This window comes from Peromyscus californicus, unplaced genomic scaffold (assembly GCF_007827085.1).
Source record: "Peromyscus californicus insignis strain IS unplaced genomic scaffold, ASM782708v3 Scaffold_19__1_contigs__length_69161282, whole genome shotgun sequence".
Classification (NCBI taxonomy): domain Eukaryota; kingdom Metazoa; phylum Chordata; class Mammalia; order Rodentia; family Cricetidae; genus Peromyscus; species Peromyscus californicus.
The window spans coordinates 48,227,120-48,242,784 of record NW_026294491.1 but is presented as its reverse complement, the minus strand read 5'-3'; the positions used below and the strand labels follow the sequence as shown (position 1 = coordinate 48,242,784).

At 41.2% G+C, this 15,665-nt stretch overlaps 1 protein-coding gene across 4 annotated transcripts in view; it reads right to left on the bottom strand.

Annotated features, from left to right (window-relative positions):
• Window positions 1–15,008, bottom strand: part of Adgrb3 (adhesion G protein-coupled receptor B3) — a 728,503-nt gene extending 713,495 nt beyond the window's left edge. For 3 of the 4 annotated variants that reach the window (XM_052745256.1, XM_052745257.1, XM_052745259.1), the window contains exons 1-2: window positions 14,261–15,007; window positions 10,807–11,578 (exon numbers count right to left, since the gene is read on the bottom strand). In XM_052745256.1, the coding sequence (XP_052601216.1) occupies window positions 10,807–11,563 (757 nt within the window). In that variant the 5' untranslated portion in view covers window positions 11,564–11,578; window positions 14,261–15,007. Of the gene's footprint in view, window positions 1–10,806; window positions 11,579–14,260 lie in introns of all 4 variants that reach the window. The other variant, XM_052745258.1, reaches the window with a different exon arrangement.
• Between the last annotated feature and the right edge of the window lie 657 nt (window positions 15,009–15,665).

Genomic DNA, 15,665 nt, shown 5'->3' with positions numbered 1-15,665 from the left:
TAAGTACAGAAAGACATTAAGAGAATATAAGATAAGAGTAGTGATTAAGAATAACATATAAAAAGTGCTGAGGTTAAACTAATAATTGTATTATTATAATATTACTATGCAGTTGAGCTTTCCAAAAAAAAAGCAATTAAATGACAATTATGACTTCTCCACGCACTTTGAGTGATCAGTGTGCCAATCCACAAAGGATTAATTATTTTATTAATCCTTTAGCACATTGAAGGGAAGGATGAAAAGTCAGCATTGGATTCCCATCAACCTCAGAGGCTTTAAGAGACCACTTCACTACCAAAGCTGTATACCACCTCTGTCTTAGAAGAGCTGCAGGAAGCAACAGCCTGTCCTTTGGTAAGGTAATGTGAGAAGCAAGGAAGGCACAGGTCATGCTAGACAATGACAAGGCCATAACTAACAGTAAGTCTAAGCGATAAGGAGCCAGGGACCACACAACCTCAAGAGGAGAGGCTACCCAGCAGTCACTGCTGTCTTCAGCTGAGGCACGGAGCCCACCCAAAGTAACCCAAACCAGGAACAAAGAAAGAGCATACACCCTCACCTCCCCCAATCTCCCATTCAGAGTGGTCATTCCTCAAGGGCTCCTTAGATTACAAAAAGAAAAACAACTGAAAAGGCAGGATTCCCCAAACCACAGATTTCCTCAGACACTAACAGAAAATTAAATGTGCTAGATAGACCATCTTAGGAAACCTAGACACACAGACAAAATGAACCTGAGACACATTCTCTTATACGTAGTTTGCTTAACTCAAATTGATACTAAAAATGTATTTAAGTAAACATATCACCACACCAAAACTAAATACATATCAAAACAGAACCGTAATCGAATGGATGGAACTTCTGAATTCTTTACGGCAGTCCTATCGTAAGTCTGATTCTGATCCTTGTCTGATCAGAGGCCTTCATGACCGTGCTGTTTCACGGTACAGAGATGTTACTGGATGCACAGTCTGACAATGGTGAGGGTCAACTGAAGCAGTCTTCCCACGACACACTTTCAAAGGAAGGTTTTATTAATCAGGCAATGGTGAAAGATTCTTAGAATTCTGGGAATGTGAGACTTAGATCCAAGTGCTCCAAAAACTGTGAGAAACCTCTAAGACTTCCAGGTCCCTGTGCATTACATTTTGTTCAGTTATATTACTGTTATCTGTTTGTCTGATAAATCATAGTATTTAGGCCACACAATATTGGTATAAATAGGATGCACCTCACACTGTCATTGCCCAAATAGGCAGTGCCTGCAGGAGAGAGCTATCAGCTTGCACTTCTAGATTGCGAGGGCTTGCTGTATTCTTTTAACACACGAAATGTTTATTTGCTTTACTTCTTTATTTCTGTAAACAAAGAGTCCTTTTATTTCTTTTTTTTTTTTTTTTTTTTTTTGGTTTTTCGAGACAGTGTTTCTCTGTGTTGTTTTGGTGCCTGTCCTGGATCTGGCTCTGTAGACCAGGCTGGCCTCGAACTAACAGAGATCTGCCTGGATCTGCCTCCCCGAGTGCTGGGATTAAAGGCGTGCGCCACCGCTGCTCAGCCAAACAAAGAGTCTTTAAACATTCAAAGCGTACAATGTAAATTAAATTATTACGTTTTCGACATGCCAGTGTAGAAATGAAGGTGTTTTTCCAAAGTTTATCAGTTTGTTTTCAAAAATTCGCCTGAAAAGGATCATTGGGAAAATTTTTTCAGAAGGGCAAGCTTTTCTGTGTCACTTTGTCATTTACTCATATTAATTTTCAAAAAGTCTTTTCACCCTTGTAACTTTCTCTGCCGGAGTCCAAATTCCCTTTGCTTTGCGATTAATGCCCACATGTATTTACAACAGTGTAATCTTGTCCCGTTGACCCTGGAATACCATTCCCATGCCCAAGTTCCCGCTATTTTCTTCCAAACAATTTTCAGTTTCCAAAGAAACCTATGATCTAAAAAAAAGTCTGGGAATATTATATTTTAGGATTAGGTCACCCAGTCAGTGATTTCATTTCACATAATGCAAACACTGTTTGCCTTCCATTGTATAAGGTAATTTCAAATACAAAACTAAGTGACAGTGTTCTTCTCTGCTTTCTGTAATGCTGTGATAAAACACTGTCGAGAAGCACCTTTGAGGAGGACAGGGCATATTTCTTCTTACACTTCTTCCAGGTTATAGTTCATCACTGAGGGAAGTCAAGGCAGGAAGGACCTCAAGCAGGAATCTGGAGACAGAATTCCACAAGGAGCATTCCATATGGGCTTGCTGCCTCGTTGCCGATGGCTAGCTCAGCTTGCTTGCTCCTTTTTTTTTTTTCCTTTCTTTTCAGCTTGCTTTCTTACACATCTGGGGCCACCTGTCCGGGTGTTGGGTGCCAGCCACCGTGGGGTAGGACGTCACATATAAATCACTAACCAAGAAAATGCCCCCACAGACATGGCCACCGGCCAACCTGATGGAGACAACTCCTCAGCTGAGCTTTCCTCCTCCCAGACGACTCTAGTTTGTGCTAAATTGAGGTGGGGGGATGATAGCAAAGATGTATGGCCTAACAAAGAACTCCTATCTATTCAACTGGTTTTAAACATTATACTTCCTATGCATGTGTTATTTCATGAACTGTATTTACTCACTGAAGATAAATGATCAATCTTTCATAACTAGGAAACCGGGTTGTTCTCGGATAATGATAGAACTCTTGGATCACAACTTAAAAACTATAAATGGAGCATGTAATGGAATTATACAGAGAACATTTTATAATTTTACTTTTAAAAAAGTTGAAAATCTTCAAATAAAAACTAGAACAAGCCGGGCGATGGTGGGGCTCACCTTTAATCCCAGCACTCCGGAGGCAGAGGCAGGCAGATCTCTGTGAGTTCCAGGCCAGCCTGGTCTACAGAGAGAGTTCCAGAACAGGCTCCAAACTACACAGAGAGACCTTGTCTTGAAAAAAAAAACTAAATCCACTTTATTTTCTTAACAATATTTGAAGATGTAAGGAGTTGGAGAGAGGCTCATCGTCCTACTAAAACCGGTCATACTTCAGTGAAAGTAATGCCAACAAAGCCATACTTTTCCTCTACATGACTGGAAACAGATTTGAAAGAGAATCCTTTGGCATTTGAAGAGAACTCCTTTGCAAGGCAAACCTCCAAATATAATCTTCATTTTGTACAATGCAGCAAAATTTAAAATACTTGGAAACAATTTAACTTAAATAGCTTGATTGCTTATAAGCAAAGATATCCAAAGGACAGCTTTCCAGGCTGAGATGAGTCATACCCCGCTAGCTTGATCTATCTGAAGTATTAGTCATGCCTCCATCAATACAGAAATCTAAAGATGCTGTCTTTTCTTCATTGAATTGAAAATGTACACACACTCATGAGGCTGAATGGTCCTTTATTAAATGTCCTAAATTCATAGACAAGTTCAAATAATTAAATCTAAGATATTACCAATTCCCTATGATTATTTAAGGAATAAGAGTTTTAAGGGATTTCAAAAATCTCCATGATTTAAAGAGAATCTTTGAAATGACCGTGTAACAAGAAAATTTTAAAGATAGGATAAACAACCAGATAAACAGAATTCCACACGCTGATGTTATATAAATAGAACTCTACTCAACAATCAAAACCACTGCAGCTGTAAGGAACAATACTGTACTACAAGCAGATTTTAAACCTTAATGAAAATGTGTCCCAGTGAAAAATTATTTCACTTACAATGCATAGTTTGTAAGACTTCCATGCTGTACATGCTGATGGCCCATTTATCATAAAGGAAAGCAACTCCCCTGCCATACTTTATACATTACAATTCACAGTATTTATTTGAATTGTGTTTTGTTCATTCAGAATTTCAACCATATCCACATAGAAATAATAGAAACTTTTCTTAAAATTTCCAACAGAATTCCTTGCTTGTTTGGGTTGTTTGCGTGCTTTTTTTTTTTGTTTTTTTTTTGTTTTTTTCTTACAGGGCTACATTCACTAAAGAAAGAATTTCACACACAACACATTACAGCCAAGTACTCAGTGTACAACTAGTCTTGAAATAAATATTTATACATCAATAAATAAACTAAGGAAAGAATGTTTCTAAACCAGCGGTATTACTCTTTTACACACACACACACACACACACACACACACACACACACGAAGCAAGATGGCAGGTGATGCCCCAGCTGTAGCCTGCCTAACACCTTTGGTGTTATCACTTTTCCTTGTTTCTACTCTGTATTCCTAGCAAGAAGAAAGAGTAAAGTGTAGTCCAGCCTTTTCTATAGACATTAAAATACAAAAGGCAGCACCAACAATGAAAACATATGGACCTGGGGCATGGAGAGATGGCTCAGTCGTTAAAAGCACTGACTGCTCTTCAAGAGTACTGGGGTTCAATTCCCTGCACCCACAAGGCAACTCATAGTTATCTGTAACTCCAGTTCCAAGGGACCCAACACCCCTGGCAAAACACCAATGCAGGTAAAATCACAAAACAAAACAAGAAAAGAAAACATATGGACCAATAGTCAGATTCAGTTTAATACTGGGTGTTAGCTTTATCTCGAACCTAAATCATCATGTCTATTATTGTGCACAAAAAAATATTATAAAATGTGTTAATCACATTAGAAGAATATTTTACAACAATCATAAATCTCTGAACTATGTGGGTTTCAATAAAAAAATAAACTCTGTTTTGAACCACCAAAAGGAGAACAATGACAGAGAAAAAAAATACTAACACTTGTTAATGTTTGAACATAACGTGAAAAATGTGCTAAGTACCGATAGTTACAATCTCACTGAATACAACTCTATTATCACAGGTGTAATTCCCAGCTTCTTAATGAGTCAAGTTTAGTTACTTGTCAAAGATGACTGACTCATTCTATAAACTCAGCTCCATGCACAACAAACTTCTGCTTTCACTTCAACGAAGCGACAAATCTAGACATTTTAATGTATCTCTAATATGAATTAAAGAAAATATATCTGTGATACATTAAAAGTACATTAGGAAACTGAATTGAGAACTTTTCATAGATATTGATAGAAACTAAAATACCCAATCATTAATGTCATTCCTTATTTTTATACTCAATATAATTTTTTCTTATATCCTGAGAAATAAGCATTACCAAGTATTACAAATGTAAAAAGAAATTAAATTAAAAATAGATCAGTGATATCATTTTTAGGTCAAAGGACAGATGAAAAGATAGCTTCATGATCTTTTGGATTCATAATCTGAAAGCCTAGCACATGCTATTTTTAAAAAGAGGTGGTGTGCGTGCGTGTGTGTGTGTGTGTGTGTGTGTGTGTGTGTGTGTGTGTAATTATATGGGGGAGGTGCATGTGTATGACAGTCATTTATCTTTTTGTTTTTTTGACAAAGCATCTCTCATTGGCATGTAGACTTACCAGGTAGGCTAGGAATCCTTAGATCTCCACTTCCCCAGTTCTTGATTTACAACCCCCCAAACCCAGCTTTTTATTAGGGTTCCTGGGGATTTAATTCAGGTCATATGTGGCAAATATTTTACTGACTGAGCTATCTCCAAACCCCAGGAAAATTTATTTTTTAATTACACTAATTCTTGATTCAAGAGCCAGATGACTTTTATAGGCAATACAGACCGAGTTAATTCTAAAGGAAACTGTATTTCACAAAATAACTATCTCAAAAAATGACTAACAATATAATCCCTTAAACTGGGAAATACAATAAATTAAAGGATGCATGGAGCTCAACCGTTAGGGAAGTAAAACGCCTACCTTAATTTCTGAGGCAACATAATTTTAATACATTTATCTGCAGCAGTCACAAAGACCTATTGAATCATATGCTGCCTGCCTTATATGTGCAAGCCTGACATGAAGGCACACTTCACTTACTTTTCAAGTCTCTCAATATTATGAACCAATTGCTTACAAAAACCACACTGTCAAGAGTTTTCTTTCATAAACACTGCATATGTGAAGTATTTCCTAAATTGGTAAATTTCTAAAATTGAAAAAAGGAAAAAAAATCGGCATTTTTTGGCTAATAGTTTTTTTTTCATAATTTTCTGCCATTATAAATATGTATAGTTCCTAATTTAGAGTTAAAAGACAAGTAAGCATTCTTTTTTGCGTGTGTTATCAAACTCTGCAAGGGAAGTTTTTGGAAATGCTATGACTATAGCAAGATGTTGAAGAGATGCACAGAGATATAAGAAGACAAATGTACCAGTTTTATTATCATTATCTTCTAGATGGTAATACCTAACAAGTAATGCTTACCATTCATATGTCCACACAAAAATGGTGAAATAATAATACTTAGTTGCCTGTATTCCTCTTGTTCTTTTCAAAGCATTATTAGAATGCCCTAGACATCAGTCTCTGACCTCAACAATACATTAATGAAATAGGAAAGATGATGAATGGTATTCATCTTCTCATAGAAGAGAAAGTAGAAGGTGACTGCTTTTCCAAAGTGACTCATCAGTATTTCTTGACTGCAATTAATACATTAATATCTTTCCTTTTTAGAACTTTATTCTTTGGTTCACTTAATGTTCATTTCAACCTGCAGTCACCAAGATTATGTTAAGACTGGGCTACAATTTCAAAAGCCCCGTCTTGTTACTCAACTCAAAATCTGCCAAAGAAGGAGAAGAAAATATAAGTAGAAGAATCACACAGCAAAGCACTTAAGTGCTAGAACCAAACTACAGTATTTGCAAAGTGCTGTGGTATTCAGCCGAAGTCGCACAAACTTCAGGATCTGTTTCTTCAAGGAAAGATGGATGCACTTTATCTTCTGCTGAAGAAGGTTCAATGATAGCAATAATTCACAAAATACTCAAGACCCAAGGAGTAAAGAAGGAAGAGAAAAGGTGGGTCAAAAAGTAATATAAGGGCAAACTGGCAAGAGAAGAATTAAGGTGCCTGAGATGAAAATCCCTCAAGATTACAAACATGTGCGAACACACACACACACACACACACACACACACACACACACACACACACACACACACACGAGCTGGAGTCTAGAGTTTACCCAGGCACATTGTGACTCTTCCCTTGGGAGCTGGGATATTCAAGATTAGCATAGCCAGTCTGGAAAAACAAATGGGTGAGTGTGTGCTGATTTCCTGGAATCTATACAGGGATCCTGACTTCCCTTCACATAAGTAGAGCCATTGATGTCAGCAGCAAACAAAGATTCCTTTAAGGCTTCTTATATTACTTGGATATACAAACTGTTTTAATGCTGTCATTTTAAATGAAGTACTGACATAAGATCTCAGGCCAAATGTCCATCCTAACTATATAGTCCAGAGTCATCTTCAGTAATGAAGCATATTTCTGAAAATGTGAAAATGATTTTGTGAATAGCTGCCGATCTGTTCCCAGAATTCCATGCAAAGATCAGGTGAATACCAATGTTAAGTTTGTGTGTGTGTGTGTGTGTGTGTGTGTGTGTGTGTGTGTGTTATAATTTTAGAAACCCAATGCTGTCTAAACTGTCAAATCACTGTTTTCAAAGAGTCATTTTTTAAAATTAGTCCCATGATTTAAAAAAAAAAAAAACAAACAAACGAAAAGAACAGGAGTGAATGATAGCTAACTTTCTCTAAGCAGATGTCACTCCCAACTATGTCAAAAACACTTTAAATAGGAATGTTCTTAAATGTACTCAGAGGAGATGTTCAGTGACACACCAGTGCAGGAAATCTGCTGTGTGTCAAGCTTCTAATTGTTGGTATCACAAGAAAGGGGAACAATTTCTGCATGTTTGCCGAATTACATTTATTTTTTTAAACGCCTCTCTCAGAGCAGACATCCACTGTTGAGAGTCTACTCTTTGCTCAGTGCTGACTCCTTTTTTTTTTAACCAAAGTGGGCACATTCACAGTTGTAACTGTCATACTTTTGTCATGAACATCAGTACCATGCAAAACAGTCTGGAGCTGTGTCTGCTAAGTTTGGAGAATCCCCTGACAAATTTTGTGCCACCTCTATGATGCAATCTGGAAAGATCTGCTCAAGACTGACCTTCGTCACTACGTATACAATGAATGTGGTGGAGACACTGTTGTATTAATTCTCTTTACATCTTCAGCAGAGTCGAGCATTTTCTTCCATAGAAAGTATGATCGTCAAATAATGTAAGCATAGGTGAAAGTTTTAAAACCTCCTCTTATAAACTAGAATTACAAGTTATTGCATAAAATGAAGAAACCCTGAATTAAATATGAGCAGCAATTCAGTATGTAATTATTAACCTAAATCTCTGGGTGCAGTTATGTGATTTACTTGAAATAATATTAAATAAATCATTCTTAACATGGTATTTTATGTCACTTATATAAAATATTTAAGAGTTAATATACTTTACATAAAGGGTACAGAATCAAGAGTCTAAATTTTCACATTCTTTTCTACAATGCAATAATAAATAAAAAGGCCTTCTCTGAATAAGACAAGGAAGGTTATGATACATATTTTAAAGAATTACTTATAAATGCATCAATCACAATGTGTCAGGAGGAACTACTTCTGGCCTTCCTAACTCCAGGCACCTGGATGATGAAAAGGCATAAATTTAGACTACAAAGTACCATAACTGTGCAATTTTATTGATACAGCATAAAAAACTGCTCTACTATATAAACTTAGTAGTTTGGCTCCATAAAGATCATAAAATCCCAAGATAAACATGTATTTGCCAATGCAAGTTATTTCCTTCTCATTTCTACAGCTGATCAGCAATAAGAAATATGTATTTTACATATGCTTCATAATACAGTGCCTACAACCCACTCATGTACAAATGAAATGTATGTCTCCTGTAGCTTCAACACATCCGGCACTGTCTGCACCCACAGCCCATGCCTGCCACCAGCAACACCCCTGAAAACCACGCACCATGAGCTCACAACTTTTCTTCTGCCACTTTTCATTTGAAAACAGGCTGCAAAACTAAGATTGATTCTCTGCTTTCAGTCGGATCAGGGGTGAAGTTGATTAGCAAATTTGAACAATGGCGGAAATACATTTACACCTCCCATTTCAACAACCAGGAGACACACACACCAAGCTCAGTTTCTGATGTTCGCTGTTTCCTTAGTGAGCTGGTGGCGTCACAGTTTCTGTGTGTACTGTAGTTCTTATTCTAGGGGACACTAATTAGTTTTAAATGGTGTTAAATACCATCCCTGCAGTTGTAAGTGCTTCTCTGGGATTTTTTACTAGAGAAGAGAACTCCTGTAATTTAAAACTACTTTGTTTTCTTCACTGCTGTTAGCCAAACACTGACCTGTGAAAAGGTTCCACCCCTTCTCCTTGCCATTAGCCTGCTCTTATTTTCAATTTTTTTTTTTTTTTTTTTTTTTGCCTGGTGTCATTGCTTTTCCATAATTCCCATCCCCCAAATTGCAGCCAGCAGAGAAACAGCATTAAGCTGTCGAGGCTCCTCTACCCCTCCCCTTTCCCCTTGCTGGCTCCACTCTCCTACAAAGCCTTGGCTACCCCTAAAGAAAATTCTCCAACAACGTGTCGATTTTATATTGGCCACAAAGACAACTTCTGTTGGGGGAGGGAGAGGAAAGGGGGACTGGAGCTTGGCTGTCCCTTTCCACAGACTGGGATCTTTGTGGCGATCAGAAAACATTTCCTGCATAAGAAATCAACACACTCACTGGTTTGCAGGGCTGGAAGACAAGAAAGAGTATGTACTGGCTCTGTCCTTTAAGGAACGGAGCAGAGCCATTAACCTTCCAAGCAAAAGTCATTTTCCCAAACTATGCCATGCTTTCTTACATTATTAAAAAAAAAAAATGCACAATCTTAAATCTTTGGCTAGCTCCTCCACTGAGGATGGGCGAACGCTACAAGTCACTGTGATACTTGGGAGTCTCTGCATTTCCGTTGCACTGTTTTGTTTTCCCTACAAGTAGCTCATTTCTGAGTGAGTCTCTCTCTCTCTCTCTCTCTCTCTCTCTCTCTCTCTCTCTCTCTCTCTCTGAATATATCAACAAAGGACCAAGAAAGTATGAGAAAAGACTTGCAAGAAGCACCTCGCATAGTTCAGAATCTGCATGTGCCTTAATTGCCGCCACCCCCTCCCTTCTGCTGCTGACTTCAGAGGCAGAGACCCAGGGAGCTGTGGCTTCCAATGTGTTTCTCTGGCCTGGCCAAAGACCACGCACAGGGATTTATTTATTGTGCAAAACACTCTACACAAAAAAAAAAAAACCAAGGAGCTGGGTGAAAATGGTCTCTCTTGACTTCGGAGACAGGCAGTCTCCGAGTCCACGTAGGCTTTCTGTTGAGTGGTTCCTGGGGTCACAGGGAGAGGAGAGAGGCTAAGAAACAGGTGAGAGGAAGGAAGGGAAGAGGACATTTGCTGATCAGGAGGAAGTCTGCATACGCATTTCACATTAGGAGCATGTGTAGATTTCCTAGGCTGCAAGCCTGAATAAAAGCACACTTTTTCCTCCTTACCAACCCCCAACACCAACTGGCTTCATTCCTGTATCTCTCTTCTGAATATTCTACCGATACTTCTGGAGCACGTTGCTGAGCTGCCCATCTCTGCTTGTCTAGTCTAATGTCAGGAAGGCTAAACCTAGCTTAAGAGCCCTTCCACAGTGAAGACCACAAATCAAATCACTTCCAAGTTGACAGAATAGAGGAGCCACTATTAGGCTTAAGTAGTGAACCAGCAAGGGTTACTTCCATGCAAAGCCTCCCCCACCCGCAAGCACCCACTTCCCCCTTTCTCTGGGCACTTACCTTCTTTGGGTGGTCTTTTGGCCTCCCGGGTCAGATTGCAGACTTGAGTAGTTTGCAGCTCCTGAGTCAGGCAGCCCTCCGTCTGCTCATTCAGGGGTAACACGACGTTGTTCAACAAAACCAGCGACTGGTCATCAATCCCCCACTCTCCCAAATGCTGAGGGCAGGTGCACTTTGTGTACATGATTCCACAGGACTCTGTTCTCCCATTTTCCGATTTTAGGCAACTCTCCAACCAAGTGCATAAGACGTGGCAACCGAACTGGCTTGGGCTCACCTTGTTCAGTACCAAAAACTCAAAAAAAGATTTCTGATCTTCTTCGCCCTTTTTCTGTAATCCCGGAAAATCAGTTGGAAATACCCGACGTATCTGAATAAAATTTTTATCATACTGTAGAAAAACGAAAGCATTCTTGGAACTGCAGAGTTGCATTATAGAATGGTTCTTTCTCAAAAGATCCTTTATTTTTTCATGGGAAAAATGATCAAACTGATAAGCCAGAAGGGAAAAGTTAGAGCAGCTAAGGTCCTTTTTGGAAAATTTCAGGTAAATGCTATATTTGGTTGGATCTGGATTTTCCAGCGTCCAAGTGCAGTTTGTAAAGTTTTTGGGAAACATTTCACTTACAGAATAGGATCCATAAATGACTCCCTTCACCAAAGTTGAACACCAGAAGTCTTGGGCAGCATTAAATCCAAACATAACCAGGAGATAGGTGGAAAATATATAAATCAGCAGGGTACGAACAGCCTTCATCCTATGTCATTTGGCCTGTAAAAATGGCAGCGGAAGTGAAATGCAAGCAGAGGACCACAGGCATTGAGAAAACAAAACCCGCCCAATATTGCAGCCAGCTGTTTTCAAGATTTCCGTAAAAAAGCCCTTTTTAAAAGAAGGGCAGGTGATTTTTATTTTATAACGCTGGGAAATTATCAGTTGCTGTGTGAACAGCGCCCTCGCGTGGTTACTGGTGATGGACAAATTCTCAACATTTCAATTTAAAAATAACATTTAATAGATTATTAATAGTTATGTCCTAATTCATCCACCAGGATTTCCTGCACATCCATTATCATTCTATCAAGTGAAGTGGGAAAATGTTTCTTTTTTTTTTTCTAAGTAACCTACATGTCAATTGCTGAGATACTGACTCAAGCTACCCAACCTTTCCTCTTCCTCATCTGCTGCCTGCAGTAAACACCACCACACACAGAATCTAATCTGATAATCTGGAAGCAGCTGTCATCACATTATTTCTTTTCTCTTAAATGTGAAAAGTAATCATGATAAATTGTAGCCAGAGATTTAAAGCACAAATGATCATTTGCTCCAGATGGAATACCGTCTCCCAAATGCCCCTACTTGCCTTTGCAGGGGGCCACCATGTGAACTGATGAGAAATTCCTGGGCAAAAACGTGGGCATTTGTGTGGATTCATAGGATTTTAAAGCCATCATCTGGGAAAGGGCATGGATGGGTAGATACACAGGAAAGTCTTGATGTTCAGCATCACCACTGAGTACAAGATTTGAGGCAGTCATTTCATAGGACATGCCCTCCTGGGATGCATAAACTGGATCACTGTATTAGTATCTGTATCCAAAGGCGATGTCAGGGGGGGAAAAATCCCAGAACTGCAGTAACTGAGCTTGCTTCAGTTTTTGGATTTTCTTTTTAAACTGGTTGTTTTATCTAATATTATCTATTGTAAATGAGGATTTACACATGGTAGATGAAAAAAATTAGCATCTTTTTCCCCTACTTGATTTCAATTACTGAATTTCTGCCTTTCAAACAAGTGCTCCAGAGCTCTTCTTTTTTATTTATTTTTACCCACAACCAAAGCATCCTTGATTATATTTACCTCTATAAGTTGTTATCCCAAAATAACTTGAATATTTTTCAGCTTTAACCTTTAAGAATATTTCTCAGAATAAATGACAGTGCTTTTTTTTTTTCCCTCCAGCCTTTGAGCTGATGAAAGTGATGTCAACTTAATTTTAAAAGGCTTTAGGCTGAAGTCCCTTGCACTGTTCTCTAAGCACAGATATCCAGACAGACATACAGACAGTTAAGAGTTTTCATGCCTTCTCTGTCTGGTCCTCTCTGAACCAAAGCATAAAACCTTCTTTGCCATTGCATAACACACCAACGCATGCACTCCCAATCCGGTGGCCAAAGTCCCTGAACAGATCTGCATTTTACAGATCATGATTCACATACTATGTCTTGACAGAGGCCAAACAGCCCCGAGTGTAAATCTCTATACAGCAGCAGTTTAAAATAACACCAGAGCTGATAGGACTACCGGAATAGCGTTTTCTCTTTCAAACACACAGCTCAATGAGTAATGCCTTTTCCAGTCGAAAAAAAAATAAATAAATAAAGGCAATGTTCTTTTAGAGCTTAAAATGTGTGTTTTACAAAAATCTGGAAACAATGTCATCCGTGTGTGTGTGTGTGTGTGTGTGTGTGTGTGTGTGTGTGTGTGTGTGTGTGTGTGCTGTAGCACTTTGCAGGCAATGCAGGTCTGCGCAGTGTTCTTCAGGATAGAGTGTAGGCGTTGAAAGCCAATGTGACAGTAAGTGTCTAAATTAGGAATTCCAACCATGAAAGGGGGCTTCATTTTATAATCAGGAACTTCAAAAGGAGGTCGTATTTCTTTTCCTTATAAAATCGATACTTCTGCTTCCATTTATTTGACAATGAATGTCTGCAATACTGTGCTTATCAGTGATCGGAAAGAGTGGGAAACAGCTGCTTGCCCATGTCTCCTGAGCAGGCACCCTTCATGCAACGCTCTTTATTTTTAATCAGTCTTGGTGTGCGAAGTCTTGATTTTTTTTTCCTAAATAATAATAAATATGAATCATTGAACTGCCCCCCCCCCCTCCACTGCAGGGCCTGTTCAAACAACTGTATGTCTGTCTAAGGAAAATAATGGGCCAGGGGTTTGGCTAAGGGATGGTCACCGAGGTTTCCAGGATGTTGTATTTATTTATGTATTTATTTATGTGGCTCTTGCTGGGAGGTAAACCAGCACTGAGTTTAGCTATTCTCAAAACTGATCTTCTGGGTGACACTTTAGTTTAGCCGAACATAGACGGCGCCATCACTCCACTGATTTTTTCCCCCAATAGAAGACCCTGTCCTACTCTATCCTAACTTCCTTTTAACCTGCCCCCACCACCACCACCATCACCACCACCGCTAAAATTATCTCAATCACGCACGAGTTACTAGATTTTCTGGGTCTCTCTCCCTGTTCCTTTCCATCCAGCACACCTCTTCAAAACCAGACTTCTCTTAACTTTTCAACTGCGGCGTTTAAGTAAGCTCAGAATCTCTCCCTCCACCAGCAACAGCCTTGACTTCCCTCCCCCCAAAACTGAGCCTAAGCCTCTCCAGGGCGACCCCAGAAGACAGAGGTGACCCTTAGGCCCCCTTTCTTACCTTCCACTCCGAAAGCTCCGGCAGGCTTTTGATCTAAGACACCAGCACAGGCACAGGTCCCAACAACAGTGACGGAGAGACTCCCCTTCGGTCCCAATCACCGTTGCCCATTTTTCCCCCGGCTCAGCTTCAAATATCAGGATTTATTATTGGGGGAAAAATGCACGCATAAGAGAAGCAAAAAAAGGGGGGGGAGATAATAAAAGGGGGGTATCCAGTGGCCAGAGCCTTGCGCCTTATCCAAGTGAATGAAGCCTCCAAAGGAGAGGCGGGGAGAGGCCCCCTGAAGGGAGACTCGACAGAAACAACAAACAAAAAAAAAACAACAACAAACCAAAAAAAAAAAAATGGAAGTGGATTAAGAGCGCAGATGTGTTTTCCCAAACCCACCACCCCCCCAACAAACGGATTGGCCAAGAAGCCCAAAAAAGCGCTGAGAAGTGGCCGCCGCCGGCGGCCGAGGCGGCGGGTTGGGCGGCGGGCTGGTGGCAGGAGTGCTCCCGGCCGGTGGCGAGGCTGGAGCTGGAGCCCGGCTGCTCTGTGCGCCCTCCTCCCTGGCCCTCCTCCCCGCCAGGTACTGCTGATGGACGGAGCGCGGCGGAGGAGCTGGGGCGAAAATCCTGGGCTGCCTGGGCGACGTCGGAAAGCTGTTTGAATGCCCGGCGAGGAGGGAGGCGCGCGAGGGCGCGATATAGTAAAGCTGGGTGGCGGGCGTGCGCGCCGGCGCGCGGCGCTCGCTCTCCCCGGGGCTGCGCGCGAAGGGGGCCGCGCGCTCCTCGGCGCGCACCCTCCGCCCGGCAAACCTTCCCTCCCTCCCCCCCCCCCACCAACCCCGGCCCCCAGGCGCGTGCTCGTGGGGGCGCGCGCCCGTCCCCGGCGGAGCGCTGCGCTGGGGCTGGAGTCCGGCCTCCCTTCTCCCCCCCCCACCTCACCCCCCCCTCCCACTCCCCCACCCCCTCCACGGACGGGCGCGGGAGCGAGGAGGGCGGGAGCGGGCTTCCCGGGGCTCCCAGCCGTGCCCGCGCGCCCCGCTACTCGAAACCCGAGCACGTCCGGAAAACCGGTCTTTTCTTCGGCTGGGAGGTTTTCTCATCCTCAGTTCCCACCGCTTGAGGCTTGGTGGCCACCAACTGTAGGAGAAAGTCCCCTGGAGGAGAGGCAGGGGGGCGCGGAGGACGGGAAGGCGACTCGGAGGAAGTCGCCGGACTCGATCGCCCTTCTCTTTCGGCCTTTCAGTGCGGACCTGACGCAGCGGGGGAGCTGTCATTCAGCACCGGGATTTAGCATTGATCCAGTCTGCAGCTGAGGGGCCACCTCTCACCTCCCGCTGCTGCTTGCCTCTGGCTAGCGGCTGGAACAATAGTTGGGTCTTTTTGTTTTTGTTGTTGTTGTTTTGGTTTTGTTT